This window comes from Phocoena sinus, chromosome 15 (assembly GCF_008692025.1).
Source record: "Phocoena sinus isolate mPhoSin1 chromosome 15, mPhoSin1.pri, whole genome shotgun sequence".
Classification (NCBI taxonomy): Eukaryota; Metazoa; Chordata; class Mammalia; order Artiodactyla; family Phocoenidae; genus Phocoena; species Phocoena sinus.
Genome location: NC_045777.1, coordinates 26,226,759 through 26,250,274, shown reverse-complemented (window position 1 = coordinate 26,250,274; position 23,516 = coordinate 26,226,759). Strand labels below are relative to the sequence as shown.

Below are 23,516 nucleotides of genomic sequence, written 5' to 3'. Positions count from 1 at the left end.
GGTTACAAAGCCCTGGCCCACCCAGCCACCAAGTGGGGTCAGGTCTCCTGCAGCAGCTCTTTGCTGGGGGCCGGGACCTGTCTGGGCCCCACCTGAGAAGAAGGAGCCATCAGGCTGCCAAGGTCGGGGGAGTCAAGAAGCTGTGGAAAAGCCACAACCCATAAATGCTCGCCCTCCCCCCCCCCCCCCCCCCCCCACCGGAGCCAAGCAGCCCACATTGCGGTGCCTTAAGCAGAAGCCTCCACAAAGCCACCAGGGGTTTCGCCCTCAAAAAAATGTGACAAAAAAAAGGGAGTGCGGGAGAAAGCGCCCTGCCCAAGATATCCCCCTCGAACTGGGGGATATCCAAGAACTGGGGTCAGGAGTTCCATTGTTAAATACAACAACAGGATGTGGCCATGAGACAACAAGGCCCCTCTGGGTCTCAGTCAGGCTGGACCCAGAGTCGGAGGGGGGTGGGGCACAAGGTCGGCCATTGGTTCAGTGACCATCTGGTTTGAGCTGCTCCTTCCTGGCCCAGCTGGGGAGAGACACCTCCTTTCCTGTTGGGTCCTTAGAGACAGAGCAGGGAGTCAGCTACCTGGGTGCCTTGAGGGGCGGTTCACAGTCAGAGGTCTGAGAAGACAGAGCTGCTCCCATGGATGGAGGCCAAGGTAGCGGCTCCTGACCTTGCCCCCGCCTTTTCCCTTGACACAGATAAAGCATCTTCAGGCCAGCCCCACATGCGGGATTCTGCTCCGGGCACCAGGCAGCTCTCCTGCCTGCACCAGTAAATGATGGGCACTGCATGCATTTTTCCTCCCAGATAATGAAGCTGAAAGGCTGCGTCAGCATCCTTGCAAGCATGGGGGTGGATTTGGTAGCCTGGAAGGGGGCTGAGACTTTTGGAGCGGACGGGGACAATGAGTTGTTTAGGTTTGGGGTATCTACTAACTGCATCAGGCAACTGGCTTTGGAGACAGGATGTTGGTCACTTTCTGCTTCTTTCCCACACAGCTTCAGGGAAGCAGGAGGAAAGAAGAGAGACACGGACGTCTCTGAACCCAGGCTGCCCTGGCGAAAGCAGCCGTAATGCTCATTTTCTTCAAGTATTTGGAAACTGTAGGAAGTTTCTTCAAAGCACCGAGGACTGTCAGTGAAATATACTGATCACTAAAACAATGCCCTGTAACAAAGATGTTTGACAGTGGGTTTTTCACTTCCCTTTTTGTCTTCTCAAAAAGAGGTTTCTGGCTACCCTGGCGGCTCAGTGGTTGAGAGTCCGCCTACCGATGCAGGGGACGCAGGTTCGTGTCCCAGGCCGGGAAGATCCCACATGCCGCGGAGCAGCTGGGCCCGTGAGCCATGGCCGCTGAGCCTGCGCGTCCGGAGCCTGTGCTCCGCAACGGGAGAGGCCACGACAGTGAGAGGCCCGTGTACCGCAAAAAAAAAAAAAAGAGGTTTCCCAGAAAACTTTCCCTCTCAAGTTTTAGCGATGCCCTATTTTGCCTGTCACCATCTTTAGGAGGATCGGAACGCTGGGCTGTCAATATTTTATAGCCCCCAGATTCCAGCACGGAAGTGTGATGCTCCTGGCTCACGGCCCACCCGGTCTGCTGGGTGAACAGAAAGGCCCGCAATCAAAGTGTTTCAGCTTCATGTTCACGTGGATGGATCAACGGTGCCTCAGTATCTTTCCCTCACCAAGAACGGAGTATGAAATTTTTTAAGGCATTAAACTTTTTTTTTCAAATACTTCTTTTTTCAAGCCAAAGAAGCTTTAAAAATAAGGACAACAAGGAGGGGAATCATTCCTGCTACGTAGTAAGATATATCAATTACATGTATTAGATATTAAGACATATTAGTCTCAATACTTAAAACAGTGTGTAGCTGGTACATGAACAAAGAAACCGGTGGACTGAATAGAAGTACATTCTGTTTCAGATGGAAATTTAGTAAATTATAAAGGTGGCATCTCAAATCAGTGGGAAGAAAATAGGTTCCTTAATAAATGATGTTGACACAAAAGGGTAAAGCAGGACGTGTGTCTCAGAATATACTAGGATGAGCTCCAAATGGATCAAAGATCAAATATGAAAAATGAAAACACATATATTTTTTTGCTCTGTCATCTGAGAGGGTCTAAAAGAAAGGACACCCCAGTAGCAATAAGTACACTTATTGCCCAGATCTTGGTTTTTAATATGATTCTATAATATAAGGAAGATATAGCTGATTCTAGGATTGGGGTAGAATATATACAAGATGAGCCTGGAGCATCTTGTAGTACCAGAAAGTAAAGAAACACTAAAACAAAATAAAATCCTTCAGAAAACAAACCAACAAAAAACTTCAATGGGGGTATGTCAAAAGAGCACAGGAGCCAGCTGAAAGAGCTCCCGGTGGCCAAAGCCGGAACAGCTGGAGCATCAAAATAGATACAGCGGTACTGAGTTATAACCCCAAGTATAGAAAAAATAGCCATATAAGTAAATGATTGAATAGATTTATAAATGAGGAAGGAGAGACAAACCTCCCATGCAAAAGAATTCTAAATAATGTATGTAGACACTTTACCGTCAAGGAGGGAAATTATAAACCCCACCCCTTAGGTGTGGGCTGCACGTGGTGACTTCCTTCCGAAGTAACTTTACAGTGAGGACCCCTGGCAAACATCATGTCAGCCGGTGTGGGCAAGGCAACATCAACGGTCATGAGTCATGGTGACGGTAGGTACACTTGATATGATGTGGTAAAAATGGCGCTCTGAGTGTGGCATCGGCAGAGGCAAACTATTGTATACGGGATGGATAAACAACAAGGTCCTACTGCAGAGCACAGGGAACTATATTCAATATCCTGTGACAAACCATAATGGAAAAGAATATATATGTGTGTGTGTGTGTGTGTGTGTGTGTGTGTGTGTACACGTATAACTGAGTCTGCTGAAGTTAAACACAACATTGTAAACCAACTATACTTCAATAATTTTTTCTAAATGGCACTCTGTGTCTGTGGTCTTCCTCCTAATAACCCATAACCCCAGTTTTATGTTGAGAAAAACATCAGACAAATTCCAAAATTCTACAAAATACTTGACCAGTACGCTTTAAAACTATCAAGGTCATCGAAACCAAGAAAAGGCTGAGGAACGATCACAGCCAAGAGGAGCCTAAGGAGATGTGACAAGTAAATGTTAATAGTGTATCCCAGATAGGACTGTGGAACAGAAAAAGGACATTAGGTAAAAACTAAGGAAATCTAAATAATATATAAAACTTTAGTTAATAATGTATCCGTATTGGTTCACTAATTGTAACAAATGTATTATACTAATGTAAGATATTAATAATAGGGGATGGGCTTCCCTGGTGGCGCAGTGGTTGAGAGTCCGCCTGCAGATGCAGGGGACACGGGTTGGTGCCCCGGTCCGGGAAGATCCCACATGCTGCGGTGCGGCTGGGCCCGTGAACCACGGCCGCTGAGCCTGCGCGTCCGCTGAGCCTGCGCTGTCCGCAGCCTGTGCGCCGCAACCGGAGAGGCGACGCAACAGTGAGAGAGGCCCGCGTACCGCAAAAAAAAAAAAAAAATAGGGAAAACCGTGTGGGGGTGGATAATGTGGGAATTCTGCACTAGCTTCTCAATTTTTCTCTAAATCTAAAACTGTTCTAAAAACATGAGAATACTAAAAGAGAACACGGAGGCAGAGTGGAGTTAGGTTTTTCTTAAGACTCAAATGCAGAAGCTATTAAAGAAAAAAACTGATAAATCTGAGTACATAAAAATAAAAATGACACACACACACACACACACACACACACACACACACCATAAGCAAGCTCAAAAGATGGAGGGCTAAGGCTGGAAAAAAGAGGCAATGGGCTAACTCTGGGGAATCAAAGAAAGAAGATGTAATCACAGTGTGCTGATTGGCTCAGCTATGAATAACCTATACAGCCATTATAATAGAAATATAGTAATTTACCTAAATAGGGAGGTATAAATAATACTGAGGGATGGAAGAAGGAGAAATAATACATGTGTTTATTGAGAGGGTGTAATAGTGTACATGCTTATCTCCTCCAGCAGGAAATTAAACAACAATAACCAAAACAGCCCAAACTGAAAAATCAAGAACTAGCAGCATGAACACATGTTATGTAGAAATAGGAGATAAATACCAGAAGAGACAGCTAAAGATAAGAAAGGACGGAGGATGTCTCTGAAGGGTAGAAATTGAAGAGGGGAGGCTGGGACAGGATCTGCCGTTTTCTATATGACTTTTAAGATGTGTATTTTTTTATTGATAAAAATAAAAATGAATACAAATAAAAAAGATCAACACTTGAGAAGCTGTTTCTGAGGGTTAGCTGCCCTGGGGTGATGCGGGAGGGCCTGAGGGGCACAGGGCAGGACCTGAGATCAGCCACCCCACCTGCACATCTTCTCACAGCAGAAACGTGCCAAGGATCATTCTTTGCCTGGAGAAATCCCAACAGCTAGCCTCGGTCAAGGTCAGTATTTCAGTGGCTTTTTGTTTTTCTTGCCACAGTACAAACCTTCTGCAGTGCCAGGGATTTACTGAGATGGGAAAAGGTTTGTGCTACAGCTCTCAGATCTTGATAATGGGGCCAGTGGCATTTCAGGCCTTTCTTGGGCTCTCATAGAGGCAAGCTGGGCCCCCTTCACTCAGCTACATAAGGCGGGCTGATCCCAGAGGCCTGTGGGGGTGTCTGAGTGGAGGGAGGCAAGAAATGGAACGTGAGAAGGAAGCCAGCAGATGACCAGGAAGGCCTGGAGTTGGAAAGAAGGGAAGGAGGCTGGGAACTGAGAAAGTGGCCCCAGCATACCTCAATGGGTGAGCCCAGTGGGGAGAGGAGGAGAGGGACTAAAATTCAGGCAGCTAAGGCTGCAGACCGCACATTCTCACAAGTTCCATGGAGTCCGCCCCTCATATTGCTCCATGCACATTTCCAGAGAGCAAACGCTGATGCTCAAAGTACGAATACTGTTTAGAGAAGTAGCTACAGAAAGACAGTAGCAAAAATTGCAAAGGTGAAGAGACTGATGATGGGTAGATGCTGAGGGATGTGAAAGAAAGGTGCTGCCTCCACCCTTTGCCCCCTTCTACTCCCCTGATACGTCCAGGGACCAGTAAAGGCCCAGAGTATATTTACGTTTTGCTTACATGCTGGGATTATAAAAGATCCTCACAAGAAAAAGGGATAAAACATGAGCGTTTGGGAAAGAAAGAAAGATGGAAAGAAGGAAGAAAGGAAGGAAGGAAGGAAGGAAGAAGGGAGGAAGGATGGAAGGAAGGAAGGAGGGAAGGAGGGAAGGAGGGAAGAAAGAAAGATGCTGTCTCTCACAGTGAAGTCCAAGTTACTCTCTATGTTCATAAGACCTACTGCCCTCCTTGACCCCCCCCTCAGGGCAGACTGCTGAGGTCAAGAAGCCCTCAACCTCCCCAAGGGCAGACCTCCAAAGTCAAGAGGCTCTGAAATCTTACTGGGAAACTGTGCTTTTGATCAACAAAATATCTCACTTTGCCCTATTTAATGCTTTTTTTGCCTTGAACATGTTTGCCTTGAACTTGTGTGTGACACTAATAGCGCTGCCCTCTCTTTCTTATGTTTTAATCTTCCTTTTTGTGTCATCTGAAAAGTCTTTTATAAATACCAAATGGATTTATCATTAAAAAACCTCATCTGAGCCTTTTTCACTCTTTGTAGTGGAATTTTAACACATTTATGTTTATTGTGATTTACTAGTGTTTTCATCTTGTTCCTGTAGTTTACCTATCTTTTCCATTTATATATCTCTTTTTTGGTTACTTCTTCCTTTTATTCCCTCTTTTAATTACTCTTGCTGGACTGATCAAGTTTTCTTTGGTTCTTTATCGTTCTCTAGTCATTTAGAAGTTCTACATTCTATTTCTATTCCATGAAGATTACTGTTTAATTTTCAAGAACACATTGGCCTTTTCACGATGATGGCACCGAAGGCAAAGAAGGAAGCCCCTGCCCCTCCCAAAGCCGAAGCCAGGGAAAGGCTTTGAAGGCCAAGAGAGCAGTGTTGAAAGTCGCCCATAGCCACAGAAAAAAGAAGATCTGGACGTCACCCATCTTCTGATGGCCCCAAAATACTGCAGCTCAGGAGGCAGCCCAAATAGCCTCAGAAGACCCCCCCTAGGAGAAACAAGCTTGACCACTATGCCATCATCAAGTTTCCCCTCACCACAAGACAGCCATGAAGAAGATAAAGGATAACAACACACTTGTGTTCATTGTGGATGCCAAGGCCAATAAGTAACCACATTAAACAGGCTGTGAAGAAGCTCTATGACACTGGTGTGGCCAAGGTCAACACCCTGATCAGGCCTGATGGACAGAGGAAGCCCTGTGTTCAACTGGCCCCCGACTATGATGCTTTGGATGTTGCCAACAAAATTGGGATCATCTAAACTGAGTCCAGCTGGCTAATTCTAAATATAAAAGTTTTCACTATTAAAACACACACACACACACACACACACACACACACACACACACACACACACATCAGAACTGCTGCTTCCTTAAGAAACCATTAAATCCTTGGACATGGCAAAGTTTCCATTCTGCTATTTCTCCCCTGAGCTCACACCTTGCCTGGGCTTCAGGGCAGCCTGAGGAAGGGGAAGGAGGAGATTACCATTGCTATCAAGCTCTTAAATCTGGGTGTCAGAGTCAGTACTCACAGGTTCTCCACAGGTAAAAGTCCTGTGAGTCAGGCACTGTTTAAGTGACAGGCTCTCACTGTAACCCATCAACTGTGCTTCCTCTTTAGGTCTTCCCATTTTGGGGGGCTCTTTTGAGCAGGAAGGAGGTTGAGAATGTCCATGAGAAAAGCAAGCCACAAAGAGGGGTAAGGACTCAGAGAGAGAAGGAGCAGATCCCTGTTTTAATCCCTCCCTATCCCATAACCTGGTCTAAAATATTAAAAGTGAATGCGGCTAGCCAAAAAGTGGAAACAACCCAAACGTCCATCAACGGATGAATGGATAAAAACAATGCGGTTATCCATACAATGGAATATTATCCAGCCATAAAAGGAATGCAGTTTTGGACACATGCTACAACGTGGATGAACCCTGGAAACACGCTAAGTGAAATAAGCCAGACACAGAAGGACAAATATGTGATTCCACTTATATGAGGTAGCTAGATGGTCAAATTTATAGAGACAGAAAGTAAAACAGTGGTTACCAGGGGCTGGAGGTGGGGGGGAATGGGGAATTATTGCTTAATGGTTACAAAGTTTCGGTTTGGGGTGATGAAAAACTTTTGGAAATAGTGGTAATGATTGCACAACACTGTGAATGTACTTAATGCCACTGAACCGCACACTTAAAGATGATTTGAAACGGAAAATTTTACACATATTTTACCACAATTAAGAAAAAAGTGGGGCTTCCCTGGTGGCGCAGTGATTGAGAGTCCGCCTGCCGATGCAGGGGACGCGGGTTCGTGCCCCGGTCCGGGAGGATCCCACATGCTGCGGAGCGGCTGGGCCCGTGAGCCATGGCCGCTGAGCCTGCGCGTCCGGAGCCTGTGCTCCGCAACGGGAGAGGCCACAGCAGTGAGAGGCCCGCATGCCACAAAAAAAAAAAGAAAGAAGAAAGAAAAAGTGAATGTGGAGAGCTTTTCAGAGTGGACTTGTTTTCTTTCTCCTCTAAGGAAGATGCAAGCCTGAGAAAGTTTCACACTTGGAATGTGCTCATTTCCTGCCCCAAATCCTTGCCTGGCTCCCGAGTGCTGACTGAGGGAAAGGGCTCTCTGGTGGCCTTGCTTGCAAGAGGTGCGTGCTCTGAGTCCCCTCCGCCGCCTCTTCTTTCCTTCTCCTCCTTTCCCAAACTGGCTCTGTTCTTCCCCAGCCCAGGTTCTCCTAGAGCTGTTACCCCTCAGCTTCCCTCACCTGGGCCCTCTTTGCTGGTCCACATCTCATTTTAAAATAAGCGAGTGTCCCCTGAACCGCCTGGCAGGTTCCTGGTCCCCTCTTGTTTCTGTTTCCTTGTCTTGGATTACAGTCCCCTGGCTGCTGTCTTGTCCCCTCTACTAAGAAGAGCTCCTTGAGACCAGCTACGCTGTCTTACTCATCTTTGTGGCGCTGGTCTCGCGGACAAGGTCAGTCCCTGTGTCTATTAAACCGAGGCTGCATGATAACGTTGCCACCACCAATAGCAGAGGTCGCTGAGATCTCCTCCGTGCTTCTCAGGTGTCCAGCACGGTGCTAAGTAAGCACTGTGCCTGCTTTGTGTCATTCAACTCTCGGAATAACTTAGTGAGGTGGCTGTATTGTTATTATTCTCAAGTAACGTGAGGAAAAAGGAGCACGGAGGGGTGAAACGGTTTGCCCAGAGTCACACAGCGGTAGGCGCCAGAACTGGTACCGTCAGCCGGGCTCCAGGGTCTTTGGTGGGTGGGCTGGAGTCTTGGCTGTGAACAGTGCTGCTTCAGGCTGGCCTGGAGACCCCCCACCCCCCACCCAGGGCTCTGGGCAGGGGCTACCCTGCAGGCCCCACTTGTGTGTGGGGGAGGGGGGAAGCCTGCCCTCCTCCCCCAACCTCCAGGATCCAGGGAAAACTCAGGGCCAGGCGAGAGCTGCAGAGGAGAGGGAGGCAGACGTTAAGGAATCAAGTAAGAGCCTCCATCACGTGGGTTTAAACAATGGAGCAGCGCACCACTTCACACGCTGCTGGGAGAACCATTAAAACCATTAGTGGGGACATTAGTGCTGCTCCAAGAACTGGCGACACTGGCGGTGGGAGGCGAAGGAAGGTGCTGACAGCCCTCCCGCTCCGGAAAGAGCAAGGGGTTGGTGGAGGGGCGGTGGGCACCGAAAAAGCCTGAGCCAGGGGTTTTCCTGGCAAGTTGCTGAGCCGCCCCGGGTCTCAGCCTCCGCTACTATAAAATGCAAGTATGTGTCAGGGAAGGAACACAGATGATTTGTCTTCCTCCTTCGGATCTGGATCTGATTTCTACAACAACAGGGTCTTGGTTCAAACACTGCGATCTCAGGAAAGATCAGGATCACATCGCCCGCCCGTAACGTGGCTATCAACTTATACACGCACCCCTGCAGGTAACTGAGAGTTCACGAGGTAGGGGGCGACCTCTACCCCACCCCAGCCCCCTACCAATCCCTCCTCCCGTATTTCCTTAAGCATTATATGTTTAAGGCGGCTCCCAGTTCCCAAGCCAAAAGAAAGCTCTCTGCCTGCCTCTGCCAGTGTCTCTGCCAAGGACATTTTCTCTCCACTAGCCGTGCTGGCGATCTGGCATTCGGTACCCAGGTGGGCAACACCGCCTCCGAATCTAAAGAGCACACCCCTCATCCAGGAAGGTACAGGGAGAAGCAGGGCTTGCGGCCGTGGCAAGCGCACAGGTTTGGACGCAAGAGGTCTGAGTTTCCAGCTCCTGTTAGTGGCTGTGTGACCTTGGAGCAAGTACGGAAACATTTCTGAGCCTCGGCTACGAACCTGTAAGGCGAGGATGACAACGTGACCCTGCTGAGCTGTGAGGGCGAGGGGTGAGGTGTGTAAAGTGCGGAAACAGCATCCACCCTGCTCACGGCCCGTCCCTCCTCTGTTCCTCCTCTAGCTCTTCCTGCAGACCCCACAGCTTTGATTTCGGTTTTCCTTTCTCTCACTGAACTCTGAGAGCCAGCAGGGCAGAGACTCTGTTTCACTAGCCTCCTCAGCGCCTGGAGGCATGCCAGTTCAAGTGCAGGATGGATGGATGGATGGATGGATGGATGGATGGATGGATGGATGGACGGACGGACGGGTGGATGGGTGGATGGTAGGTACGGGTGAGAAAGGAAGTGAATGGCAGGAAATTATACAATCAGCTTATCTGGTAGGTGGGAACAACAGGGCCCAGAGGGTAAGGAGACTGAATAGGATGGAAAATCAGCATCAGAAAAGCAAAGCGGGTTGTAAAATGGTGCAGACAGGGTAATTCCCTTTCTATTCAATAGTCCTGGAGGGGTGGACACCGAAATATGCACAGTGATCTGTGTGGCGAGACGATGGTGATGTTTGTCACCACGCTTTTGCTTTTTGGCAACTGAGGCCATTAACTAAAAGTATGAAAGAAAATAAAATGAGACAGAAAACAAATCAGTGGCTGTGTGAAGATGAGACCCTAACATTCCTCCTGGTGCAATTTGCGCACGGCCCTGAGAGGGGATTTGAAACATCAGCGGCTGGGAGTGCTACACTGCTGGCCGCCTCTGGCTCTATGAGCTCGGCCTGCACCCCTCCCTAGGACCCCATCTTATCAGAGAATGCTTTGGAACATTCTCTGAGACAGTCCACATCTCATGAAATCTTCACACCCTCCCTCCTACGAGAAATGCATTAATCATCAGCACAACTAAGTGTGATTTCAGTTTTATATCTTTATGACTGTTTTCCCAAGTAAGGCGGGAAAAAAATTTTTATCGGGCTACCCTCGCCTATTTTCAGCTCAATGTGGCCACCACATTGACAGTTCCTGGGGGGGTCTCGTGTCTTAGGATGGAGCTCCTGGAGGGTGGAGTCTGACCCCTAAATGTCTTGCATGTTGAGGACACCATAAATATTTGCTGCACTGGATCAGATGTCAAGAATCTTTTTTGTTCGAGCGAACATTATTATTAGATTTTCATATTAACTAATGTCCTCTGTGGAGAAAGACCCATTTCTCAGCACATTAATCCAACACAACTGGACAAAAGGTGACATGGTTCGGTCCAGTTCACAAGCACACTCCACCACCTGTTCGTTGTCTGCTCAAAGCCAAGTGAGGGGAACGTGTTCTACTTGCGTCACTAGTGTAGTGTCTCCTGGACATCTAATGCTGGAAAAAAATGAATTCTTAGATTTTTCTCACCCAGAGTTTTTAGATGTAGAGCTTTGCTCAGTATTAATAAAAATATCATTTATCCCGTTACTTTAGATTTGGGTTTGTTTCCGTGTAGCCTGCGTGAGTGATTTGTAGACACTACAGGTGTCTTCTGTTGGCAGGCCTTTCGGGGTCGCGGGGATGCTGCAGGGAATGAAAACTACTTTCAGAGCCTTGTCTTGGGACATGGGTTTGACAGCAGCAGAGGTAGCCCTGTGGCTGCGCTGGGATAGGGAGCCATTCACCCAGTCCTGCTCTGGCTGCACTACAGGAAAGAAGCTACCAATTCAAGTATATGTTATTTCCAGTTCCAACCCCAGCTGAAGAATCAAAGACATCTGGGCCCTTGGCCCTTCCTCGCTGCTGCAGATAACCTAGTGAGCAATGCGACTTCTTGTTTGCCACGCGCCTGCCTATACAACCGGACTAACGGTGCTGGCTGAGAGGCTGAGGCCTTGAGCGCTCGCTGCAGTGCGTGGAGTGTGGGAGACTGACAGCCTGGAGGGCCCCAGGCACGAGGTGGGGGTGCTGCTTCTCCTGCCAGGTGTGTGCAAGGAGGGTCTGAGCCTTATTCCCTACCACGGGAATGTTCAGATGATCCCCATCTGGGAAACCAGGAATGGAGGCAAGGAAGACACAGTCAACTCCACTGTCCACGGAGGCCACCCCAATCTCAGCTCAGCCCCAGACGCAGCATCCTGGGGACAAACACCTCCCCACAGTTCTCCCTCCCTTTGGGAGTAGCCTGAACCTCACCAGGGCAACTTACCCATCTTGTTACGTGGATTTCCGTGCATTCACAGATGCACAGCAAGTGCTTACATGCCCGACACTCTGCTTCTCCCACTTTTCTTTAGCTACAGAACTCCTCACACTCTCCGCACCAGCCACACCAGCCTCACAAATTCTCACTGGTGCTGTCCTCCCTCGAGCCACAGGGCCTTTGCACAAGCTGTTTCCTCAGCCTGGAGCTCTCTTCCCTTCAGATCTTGATCTCAGTTCAAGCACCCCCTTCTGAGGCAAACCTTCCTGACCCCTGCCTCAGTGCCCGCATCGTGTCCATCTAAGTACTCATGGCACCACGAGTCTCCTGCCTGGCACTCGTCACAGCTGCACCGTGGTGGCTTATTACCACTTGTGCGTAATTTTTTCATTAGTGTCTGTCTCCCCCTAGATCATAAGAAGAGCTAGGAATGGTACTGTCTTTGCTCATTCCCAGAGCCTGGCTCACGGAGTGGGGCTTCATAAATATTTGTTGAATGACTGAATCCTTGCTAATGTACCTAACCTACAGTCTTAATGCCCACAGACAGTAGGAATATGTATACCAAATGAAACATAACAGAATCCATTAATGAGGGATCACAGAGTGGGCTACACTGACCACTGCTGGTTCTGGTGGTGAGCTGGACGGAGCACCATTTTGTAGAAAAGAAAGAGCCGTGGGGCTGTAACTCCGGCTGTTTGGCTGTTCGAGTGCCTCTGCTCTTCACCCTGCGTGGTGGTGTTTAGATTTTATAACTATTAACAAAAGCAACACCCTTACAACTGGCATTCCTGCACAAAAACAACTTTGCCACTGTGAGTTGAAAACCCAACACCGTTTTCCCCACTGACATTGTTATGAGTACATGAAGTTTCTTAGGGATGCAACCATCATAGAATAGACCATCTCAGATGAAAAGACGCAAGAAACACAGACAGCTCTACTACCCAGAGCCAAGCTTACTTCATTGACCTTTGGAGGCTGTAAGGATGGGAGGGCACACCATGCCCTCCTCCTCAGGGGAGTGCAGAACTCAAGCCAACCAGCTCAGATCCTCAAACTGGGTGCCACAGCCCCAGATGCCACCTGAGCGCGTCCTGTAACATCACCTCGGAGCTGACTGCAGAGCCATCACCCCCCTGGGCGGACACAGGCTCAGGTTGTCAAGGAGACCAGCCACACCCAGGACGGAATGCACCCAGGGCTGAAGTCTGACTTTCAACGGAGGAGAAAGAACCCATTCCCCTTGGCAGGCCTCAAAGGTACAGTAGGTTCATATGTCACAACACACGAAAAAACTTGAAGCGAGAGGTTAAGACATCATTACTCTAGTTTTCTGGGCAGTGGCGGAGGGAGGGTGGCACCCACCTAGTCCTTCTCTGAAAGACAGGCTACTAGCCTTGCAAAGGGCTAGAAGGTGGGCTGTGTAGAGAGGCAGGCAGGAGGGGTTTTCTTTTCATAACCTGTTTCCATGGTGCCTGACAGCCCTGGGCAATCCACAGCTGGGGAGTCTTGGACAGCCGGGGAGGGGGAGCCCAGGGCCTTATGTCACCCAGGCCACCCTCCAAGGCCCATCTTCTTGGCCTGTCTGGGCCCCAAGGGTGACATAAGCCACAGGCAGGCAGCAAGGGCCCCCCTCTCTCGGGGGAAAGGAGCCGAGTGATGTAGCAGACAAAGAAATGGCAGAGCACAGGGAAAACAACCCAAGGGCCAAGGTGGGCAGCTCTTACCCACCCCCTTCCTCGCCCTGCCCTGAAGGAAAGTTTCACTGAAGACCCGGCAGACCCTCTAACTAGGAACACATTCCCTCCCTCCCCTCTCAGCCTGGACTGCATGGCCCAGATAACCAGATAAGGGCCTCTGATTTTCAGTGTGTTTACACAAGTCTCAGAAAGGATCGACCATATCCAGGCAAGTCAGGGCGCCTCGGGCGGGGGGGGGGGGGGGGGGGGGGGTGAGGGGGGCGGACGCCTTACCTGCTCCTGGGAATTCATCACGCGCAACTTCATCTGCTTCAGGTACGTAGAGGTGAGGGGCATGTTGTAATCGATAATCCCGGAGACCAGAGGAGAGGGAGGCTCGCTTTCTGGCGGAAAGAAAAAAGGAAGCCCCTTTCAGCCTGTGCTGTGGGCCACCAGCAGCCTGGCACCCACGTGGGGGACCCAACACAGGGACTGAGGAGGAGGGAGGGGAGGCCGGAGATCGCTGACTGGGGGCTCGCCCGCCGTGCCTGGCCCGTGGATGTGGACTGCATGAGGCTTAAGTGCCAGTGTTTAGTGAGAGAGTTCACCTTTGAAAACCAGGGATTTCTGACTCCTTTGAGAAATGGAAGGTCTGGCCGCACAGGGCCCGCACTCCCACGTGGCAGACACCCACTGCAGATGAGCAGCAGCCGCTCCTTTTAGACAGAGTGTGAGGGCTCCATTTTGCCACAGTCCCCACCCCTCCCTATTGCGCTGCACACTTTCACTCAACGATGATGCCTGCCAGGCCCCTGAAGCCATTTAAGTTTCCAATGCTGGCCTAAGCCAGCTCACGTGCCACACTGTCCCACCCCGTCCCCCAACCCCCACGGTATCCCCCTCAAAGCACTGTCAGGGACCACATCACTCGCAGGTCTGAGCCAGGCCTCCAGTATGCCCAAATTCTAATTCCTCTTTCATCACACAGAGAGGAGCACTGTTCCTCCCATTTATTGCTTTCTTGTCCTGAACATCAAAGTAACGCGTATCCCTTTTGTAGAGCATTTGCAAAGTGTGGAAAGATGTAAAGAAAAAATTTTTAAACCATAATTGCACCGAGAAACTTGGCATATGCTTGTTTATTTTTTCCCTGTGATTTCTCTTTTTTATATACTTGATATCACAATGCATACAGAGAATTACAGTCTGCTTAAAAAATTTTTTTTTGCTTAACATTTTCTCATAGGCGTTTCCCCCACCATCAAAAATCTCGTTTTGCTTTGCAAATATAATTTTTATAGCCCTGTACTATTTTATCCTATTTTCCTTACGTCATTCCCTTATGATTGATTACTTAGGTTGTTTGCTATTGGGGTTACTATAACACTGCAGGGGACATCCTTGTGCAGGAATACTGGTCTGTATTTATGATCGTTTCCTTTTTAGACCAGACTCCAAGACGTGGAATTTGTGGGTCAAAGGGTAGGAATACTCGGAAACTCTTGAAATGTCTGGCCATGCTGTCTTCTGCAAAGGCTCCTGCAGTGGACACTGCCCAGCCATTGTGTTCTGCATCTTGGGTGCCACTGTGGGTGCCATTTAGGAGAGACTGCAATGGCACAGGAGTAAGTCAAGAAGACGAGAAGCATGATTCGAAGGGAGCCCATCACGTCTCTCTCCGGTCCAGCTTCCCCTTCAGATGTCTCCTGCTGTGACCAAGCTCAAAACCCTGGAGTCACCTGCTGGGACCCGTCACACGAAGCGGGGCCTCATTTCGTCACTTAGTCGCTTGACCTGGCTTCACCCTCCGTCCAGGGAATAGTCTTGGTTACCTGTTCTCTGGTTGCCCCTTCCCCCCGTCTCCAAGGGTGCCAGGCCTTTGACCCATGTCCCCCCTGGTGCCTAGTTCTGTTCATGGGCTGGGGTTTGAGTGGTGCGAGAAGTGGGAGCGACTTCCAGATGGGCCAAAGCCTGCACGTCACCACAAGCACCGCGCCCAGGAGATGCGCTGGACGGGAGCGGGTGACAGGGCTGAGGTGGAGAGAGGCAGGGATTTGCAGAATCTGCCACTCCAGAGCCAGAGCCCAGGCCAGACAGGCCCCTGCAACCTTGAAAACGCTCTGCTGAGGGAGAGAAGCCAGACGCCACAGGACAAATACTGTGTGATTCCACGTGGATGGAACATCTAGAACAGGCACATTCACAGAGACAGAAAGTAGAAGAGGGCTTCCCTGGTGGCGCAGTGGCTGAGAATCCGCCTGCCAATGCAGGGGACACGGGTTCGATCCCTGGTCCAGGAAGATCCCACATGCCGCAGAGCAACTAAGCCTGCGCCACAACTACTGAGCCTGCGCTCTAGGGCCCGCGAGCCACAACTACTGAGCCCACGTGCCTAGAGCCCGTGCTCCACAACAAGGGAAGACGCCGCAATGAGAAGCCCGTGCACCGCAACAAAGAGTAGTTCCCGCTTGCCACAACTAGAGAAAGCCAGTTCGCAGCAATGAAGACACAACGCAGCCAAAAATAAATAAATAAATAAATTTTAAAAAAAGAAAGAAAGTAGAAGAGAGGTTACCGGGGACGGGTGTCTGAGAATGGGAAGTTACTGCTTCACGGGTCCACAGTTTCTGTTCGGCGTGATGGAAATGTTTTGGAAACAGACAGTGGTGATGATTGCCCAGTGGTGTGACTGTAACTAACACTGAGTTGTACACTTAAAAATTATTAAAATGGCACGTTTTATGTTGTAAATATTTTGTCACAAAAAAGAAAAAAGGCAAAAAAAAACCCCAATAAAGATGTATTTACAAAAACCAATAAAGGTGTATTTAAAAAAAAAAAACACCAATAAGAATGGAAAAAAAAGGTAAGAAAAAAGGCCCCTGCAAACAAGGGGGAGAAACTACCCAAAGGGCACCGGGCAGTTCCTACTTGGCGCAGATAGGAACAGCCCTGCAGAAAACAGGGTCCATGCGCCTTGGGCTTGTGTCCTTCTGGTGACTGTACAGCTTGAATAACATTTCTTATCAAGTTTCATAAAAATGCAGAGCTTTGTTTTGCTTTTTTTTTTTTTTTCTTTGGGCCGCGCCATGCGACTTGTGGGATTTTAGCTCCCTGACCAGGGATCAAACCCAGTCCCCCTCAGTGAAAGCGGTGAGTCCTAACCACTGGACCACCAGGGAATTCCTTGTTTTGCTTTTTAAAGCTATGTTGTCTTACGCAGAATTTCTGTTTGTCCAGGAGGAGGTAAATGTCACTAATAGAATGTCTCAGAAACTGGCTGGGAATGGGCCAAACCTTTCTTTTTCTTAAGGGATTTCCTCTTGGTCTGTGGCAGAGGGGTTCTCTAACACCAGTGCACACTGGCCCCTCTGGCACAGATGCCCAGTGCTGTGGGGAAACTAAAATGCATTTTTGTGACCTGGGGTCCTCTTCTTCTTGCCGCCCCACCATCAACCCAGACGTGACCTCTTTCAACCCAGGGGCGTGCTGGGACCTGGCCTCCGCGGCTCCATGAGGTTGGATACAATATGTGAGGCAGACTGAGATGATGTCACTCAAAAGAGCCGTGGTTCCTGTTTTGGAATGTGGGTCTTCAGATGGAGGATTCTGCCATTTCCATTTCATTTCCTCAAAGACGTGGTTGTCTGCTGAAAAGCTGTTAGACAACATGGTAGATGAGAAGGGACCCCCACCCTAAGGGTCGCCTGTCAGAGACTCAAATGAAGACTTCATCAGCCGCCATGGCGACGCTCTGTGTTTTGTTGTCCATGGAGGCCGGACACTGTGTTCCTTTATTGATGGTCACCCGTGTCCTGCCTGAAAGCCGTGACTACTTACGAAAAGGTAACTTTAAAAAAGCCAGGTATAGCTAGGTTTAGGAGAAAACCCACAATGGCTGGGAAGGCACTCTTGGGGGGTGGGTGAGGGGGGTCTTCCTTGGCCTGTTCCCTCCACAGCAGGTCCACCGATCAGAAACTGCTTCCAGTGCCCGGAGGTGAGCCAGGAGAGCTCGGGAAGAGGAGGCCGGATGCCCTCGTCTGGGGAAGCAGGGACATCCCGGGCACACACACGAGTCCATCCGAGATCAGTGTGCAGTGAAATGTTTGCATCTGCGGTTCCGGAAGTGAGGGTTCTGTCGGGGAGGCGGGACCTTGACGGGCGGGACACATTCCAGGTGAGGGAACATGCCAGGGAGCTGGCTGTGGGAGGCCAGAGCTCGGCCACACCACAGCAAGAAGACAGGCAGGCAGGGTTTTCGGCAGTGGGAAGCCAAATGGTTCCGGGGGTGGTAAGTGCCACACACGAAGATGAACAGCTTACTAGGAAAGAGCTAAGGAGCAGGGCCAGTGGGGGCTCCATGGAGTCCGGTGCTCGTGGCGGGATGGGGGATGAGCTAAGGTAGACACACGAACAAGGAAGAAGTGGCTTCCCTGGGCTCTGATGGGCAGGCCAGGTCCCCGCTGTGGTCAACAAATCCAGTGGCCATGCCTGAGCCACTACAAGTAACCTGAGACCACGGGTGAGTTAGGAGCTAGGAAGGGTCACGGAGCTGAAATAACCCAGTAGGTTGTTGGTGAGAGAAGCAGAGAAACCACACAAAGAAATGTTTCGACACCTTTTTGCCAAGAAAAACTGAAACCAGCCCAAGCACTAGTCCTAGTTTTACAGGCCTTGAAAATAACCAGCGATGTAGAGGTTCTCTCAGGGCCAAGCCGAGAGCTGATCACAGCTGGGCTCCAGTGACATTTGCCAATCAATGCGAATTCCAGCTGAGGTGGTGGCCCGGATGCTCCAGGTGGAACACAAGGTGGCAATTCTCATGAGTTTCCCCCTACAGGATGGAAGAACTCCTCCGTCCAGAGACATCTGTAGCTGCTGGATGCCAGGGTGAGACCTCTCGGGGTCAGAGCTGGGGGCTGAAGGACGTGTGCATGATGAAGGCCTGGCACAGAGGAGCCTCGGGAGCGGCCAGCCTGCCGTGGGGCTCAGATTTGGAACTAGAGAAGCCAGGCCTGGGGCTGGCTCAGATGAAAAAACCTCTCTCCCAGGGAAGTGAATCAATAGGTCAGCAAGTCTTCAAGGAGCACTGGCGTATGTGCATTCAGGGTGGGGATGGCGGGGGGGGGGGGGGGGGGGGGGGGGAAGGGCGTAGGGACCGTTCCTGTGCTCAGCAGGGCAGGACTGATGGCGAGTCCATTAGCGCTCCAAGGACGAAGAGCTCACAGGGCTGTGAAGTAGCTCCAGGCAGCCTTGTGGAGGGGGGATCTCAACAGGACTTCCATTCAATCACTCAAGATGACAGCCACTGAGCCCTGCCAGAGCGCCACGCAGACCCTCCTGCGTGGTGCTCCCAAGGACTCCGTGGGGTGGGTGCTCGTGTTAATAACCCCACTTTACAGATGAGGCAGCCACACGTGGGGAGGCTACGCAACCTCCCCAGGTCGTATAGCGAGTGAGTATGAGAGCCGAGAGAGGACAGGCCAGCACAGGAGAGACTGCAAGGGCAGAGGAATGAGCTGGGATGGGGTCACATGGGGCACGACAGGAAGGGGGGATCTGGAGGGGCCAGGCAGGGAGGGGGTTGGAAACCACAGAGGAATCTGGGCCTGGCTGCAAAGGCGCTGCCACCTGAGTGGACGGCTCTCGCTGAGGAAGGGACCCTTCGGTAGGTGACTGGCGTTGCCCACTGCTAACTCCTAGTCTGCAGCCATGCAAGTGGTATTTCATCACATCAAAGAAACGTGAAACGTGCCCCCGAGGCCCCTCACCCCTGCAGCCAGAGCTGGGCCCAGGGCACACCCACTTCTCATCTCTGCCTCCTCCAGTCCAGACTCAGGGGCTGGTGGAAGAGGAGAGTGGAGCCGGCAGGCCCTGGAATCTCCCATCCTCGGACTTCCTGATCCTGGGCAGCCTCCTTTGTTCGTGCTTCTGGCGCTGGGGGAGGGCACAGGACTGTCCAGCCCCCTACCCGCCCCCCCCCGCCCCCACCCCCCACCCCCGTGCCGGGACAAACCACTGAGCAGGGGAGGCTGCTTTGCTTCCTTTCTTTCTTTATAACATGAGGCCAGGAAGCGAGGCGTCCTCCCAGCAGCCCCTCAAGAAGGCTCCATCCTGTTCCCCGTCTCCCTCCGGCCCCACCTTCCTGGGACAGGAACCTGGGGCCTGCCTCTGGGCCTTGGGGCAGGCTCTGATTTCCCGGAGGGCGGGCGAGGGAGGAGGGAAGGCTGGCAGAGCAGGGGTGCCTATGAAAGAGCGGTCGGAGCAGCTGACCACATCCAGAGGGGCCAGCATGGCAGGCGGAGACAGGATCTCCAGGCTCTCAGCTGGGGCAGGAGAAGGGAGAACCTGACAGCTGGTGAGGGTGGTCCAGGCGCTAGTGCCTCTGGCCATCAAGCAGACAGGGGAGCCTTTCAGCCTCTAAGGCTCTCCACTGGCAGCCTCCAGAAACCAAACCCTTCCCTTTTGCCCAGCGGCCAGGTTGTGGACCCAGGGTGCTCACCTGGGTGGGTGACTGACCGTGCATCTCCCCGTGGGACACCTGGACATTGGCTGTCTTGTGCCTGGGTGGTACAACAACATGGCGGTAGGGTGGGGGACAGGCTGATGCTCCCTAGGCACCCTCGGCGCCAGGCGCCTGGCAGAATGGGCTCATTTAATTCAATTGCATCCTCATGAAAATCCTGAGACAGGGGAATTCCCTGGTGGTCCAGTGTTTAGGACTTGGGCTTTCACTGCCATGCGTCTGGGTTCAATCCCTGGGGATTGGGGAACTAAGATCCTGCAAGCTGCGTGGCGTGGACAAAAAAAAAAAGAGAGGGAAGCATTACTCCCATTTGTTGATGGGAAGGTAAGTTCTCCTGCCTTCTGGGGACCTCGGACAAGTGATTTCACCCTACCACCTCTCTGTGCCTCCTTTCCTTAGCTGTAAACAGGGACAGAGCCCTCACAGGATCATAGGAGCTGTTATGAGCAGCTGATGTTCAGAGAGGTCCCTGAACCTGCTGAGGGACACACAGCAGGGAGCAGGGCGGCATACCCAGGCCTGCCAGACCCCAAGCCCACTTTCTGAGACACTGAGGTCACACAGTCTCCTGCTCCCTCAGCATCTCCTCCTCTCCCTGCACGGGAAGCTCCACTCCTGGCGACAGGGAAGTGGCACTCTGCCCGAGGACAGGCAAGGATGGGCACGGCGCAGCCTTACTCTGCCTGCCCTCTGTCTCGCTGGCGCAAGCCCCTGGACGGAGAGGCTCCAGCACAGAACCCGTGAAGCTGGCGCGTGTGCTCTCTGCCTCTCCCCTTCCCTTGGTCCCCCCTCCCTCCCCCTGGAGACCTTGCTGCCTCTACTGGGGAGTTGGAGACGTGAGGATGTCCTCCACACCAGCATGGAGAAGGGAGCAGAATAGAGCCTGCAGACGCCCCAGAGCAGCCCACAAACACAGCCCCTCTTGGCTTGCCTTTGTTTCCCCCAGGTTCTGCATCTGACTTTGCCAGTTGCTATGGAAACGATTAGGCCAGCGCTGAAGGGGACAGGCGAATGGGCGGGCAGGGACCAAGCAGCCACCACCAGAGCCCGCGTCCCTGGGACCCAGACCCGGGCAGGGTGGGGAAGGCAGCAGGGAAAGCCTCCTGGCCCATTGGCAGGTACCAAGTGCTGTCTTGGTGCAGGGGTTGCAGCTGCTCAGCGGGGGCCAGGCCACGTGGGGCAGGGGCCTCACTCAGGCCCCACACGTTATCACAGGAACTGCCACAGCCATGGCTCACTCCTCCTGCATGGGAGCCCAGTGCCAGGTACAGGGATTAATTCTCGTATTTCATCAGAACCCTGCCCCCCCGCCACCAGATAGGTGCCATTATTAACTCCATTTCACAGATGAGGAAACTGAGGCTCACAGAGGTGAAGTCACTTGTTCAGAACACATGGCTGCTGAGCGGCAGAGCTGGGATCCGAACCCACCCAGTGCGGCCCTGGAGCCCCTGCTCTTAAACCAGGAACGCAGCACTTATGAGGGATTAACTAGATTAATTCCTGTCCCTCATACTCTAGTGGTCATCCAATGAGCTCAGTGAAGTGGCCATGGCCTAACAGCCCCCAAGGACAGGAAAGCCTCTGGGTTTGGTGAGGTGGCTGCTGTCCGAAGTCGTATCAGGGACTACCAACCAGGAGGAAAACCTCACTCAACACCTATGCTCCAATTCCTTTGCTGTCGTCGGGCCTCGTTGTTGGTTTTTCCACGTATCTGGTGGATGCCACTTGGGCACCACCTGAGTAAATGGCTCACCCTTCATTCCGAGTCTGTTCCCATCCTCAGGCAAATGCCCACCGACCTCAGCAACCTTTGCGGGCCTGATGCCTAGAAGCCCTGCTAAGTCACCCACCGGGGCATCATTTCTCAGTGCTGAGTTCTAGTCACACCAGCCAAACATAACGGCCTGTCTCGCTATGCCAAGGCCACCTGCGAACAGATGGTCCAGACTTACTGGAGGCCTCTGGGATGTTCAGGTAGAGGCTGTGGGAGACTGAAGCGGGGATCCTTGCTGCATCTCACTGGGCAGGGTAGAGCTGGAGAGCCTGGATGTCGGTCTAAGGGACCACCTTCGGCTGATCACAAGTACTCTGGGCATTTTCAATTCTAACGAATCCCCACAGATCTCCTGGGTGTGCACTGGGGGTGGGGGGCAGGGGACAAATACTTAGGGAGGCCTGCTAATGGCAGGTGGGTGCACGCAGTGGGGGGTGTCCTGTCCTCAGAGAGTGTACCGTCGGGTCAGTGAGACCAGATCCATGTGCACACCGCCTGGGGTGAGATCTGGGAGGCAAGTACTGCAGAGCTTAGGGAACGGGGCAAGGTGGCCATTTCCATCTGGAACCTCGGTGGGAGAGGAGAGTCTTGAAGGGCAGTAGGAATGCGCTATTGGTTTTTAAGTGAAACTTGACATTTAAAAAAAAGTTTTAAAAACAACAAACCTAAAATGAGGCTCTCTGGGCAGCTCCATGGACCCACACTGGCCTCTGGGGATTGTGACAACTGCTGGCCATGCACTTTTCTGTCCGTGCCAGCAAAGGGCAGGCCCTCCTGGGGGAGAGCCCCTCCCCGCAGAGCCTCCCCTGAGGCCCCAGCACGCCCACCTCCTCCCCTACCTTTGGGTTCCAGGCCGTTGGAATTAAAGTGCATCCTCTTCTGACACTCCGTGCAGCTCATCAGGAACCGGGTCACAGCCTCTCGCGGAAGGAAGGCGTAGGTCTCGGCAATCTGGGGGAGGGAGAGAGGTTTGCTGTTACATGGACCCGTGGGGAGGTGGCTTGGTCACCGGCTCACCAAGGGCTGTGCTTTGGTGGCAGGCACTTCGCCCTTGCCAGCAAGGGCAGGGATTTGAGGAGCAAGGAGCAGATGTCTTAGAGTCTCAGCCATGGAAATGAGTCAGTACTTTTGCAGAATACCAGCAGTTGTAAATTTTTAAATTAAAGAAGCTTAAAAATTGAATAAGTAAAACAATGAAACATCATCTAGTCTTTAACCTATGTTCTCATGAGTTGGGAATATTCCTCTCAACATACCATTGCTACTACTGAAAGATGACTTGATAAGCATTGGTCTAGGGTAGGAGGAGACAACTTCCACAATTCGAGATGAAGAAACTGAGCCTCACTTACAAAGCTACCGGCTCCGGGCCTATAAATGGAACCCAAAGCTCTACAAGCTATTCCTTGATCTACTCACAGATCAAGAGAGCTGTGAAAGGCTGATGCCAAGCGGTTCGATTTTTCAAATTGGACAGACTCTTAGGGAGCCCCTTGTTCCAGGTGAGTTTATGAGGCCCAGAGAGGTGAACCAATTCGCCCAAGATCACACAGCTCCTTAGAGCAATGCCAGACTAGAACCCAAGCTCCAGGTCACGCCCCACAGCTGTCTCCAGGGGGCCTCCCCTAGCTAGGGAGAAAGAGTAAGCAGTGTGGGAGGGAAGGTGAAAGAGATGGGAGGCGACACAAGAAAGAGACTGGGTGGGGGAGTGGGGAAGAGCGGGGTGTGGGCCCAGAAGCTCAGTCCTCTCCTCTTGTTCTGGGTTTTGAGAAACCCACTGGTCCTGGTTTGGCTGCCTGAGGGGCCCAGAGGGACCTCTTGGACCCGGGTTTCCTGGCTGAGGCCGGTGGCTGCC

At 51.5% G+C, this 23,516-nt stretch overlaps 1 protein-coding gene and 1 pseudogene across 3 annotated transcripts in view; one reads left to right on the top strand and one right to left on the bottom strand.

The window, feature by feature from the left end:
• Positions 1-23,516, bottom strand: part of NOL4L (nucleolar protein 4 like) — a 130,449-nt gene that overhangs the window by 50,317 nt on the left and 56,616 nt on the right. For all 3 annotated transcript variants that reach the window (XR_004345802.1, XM_032605275.1, XM_032605276.1), the window contains exons 3-4: positions 22,501-22,612; positions 13,653-13,762 (exon numbers count right to left, since the gene is read on the bottom strand). Coding sequence is in view for 2 of the 3 variants with exons in the window: in XM_032605275.1 (XP_032461166.1) it covers positions 13,653-13,762; positions 22,501-22,612 (222 nt within the window). In the remaining variant the exon portion in view is untranslated. The remainder of the gene's footprint in view (positions 1-13,652; positions 13,763-22,500; positions 22,613-23,516) is intronic.
• Positions 5,975-6,445, top strand: LOC116740084 (annotated as a pseudogene).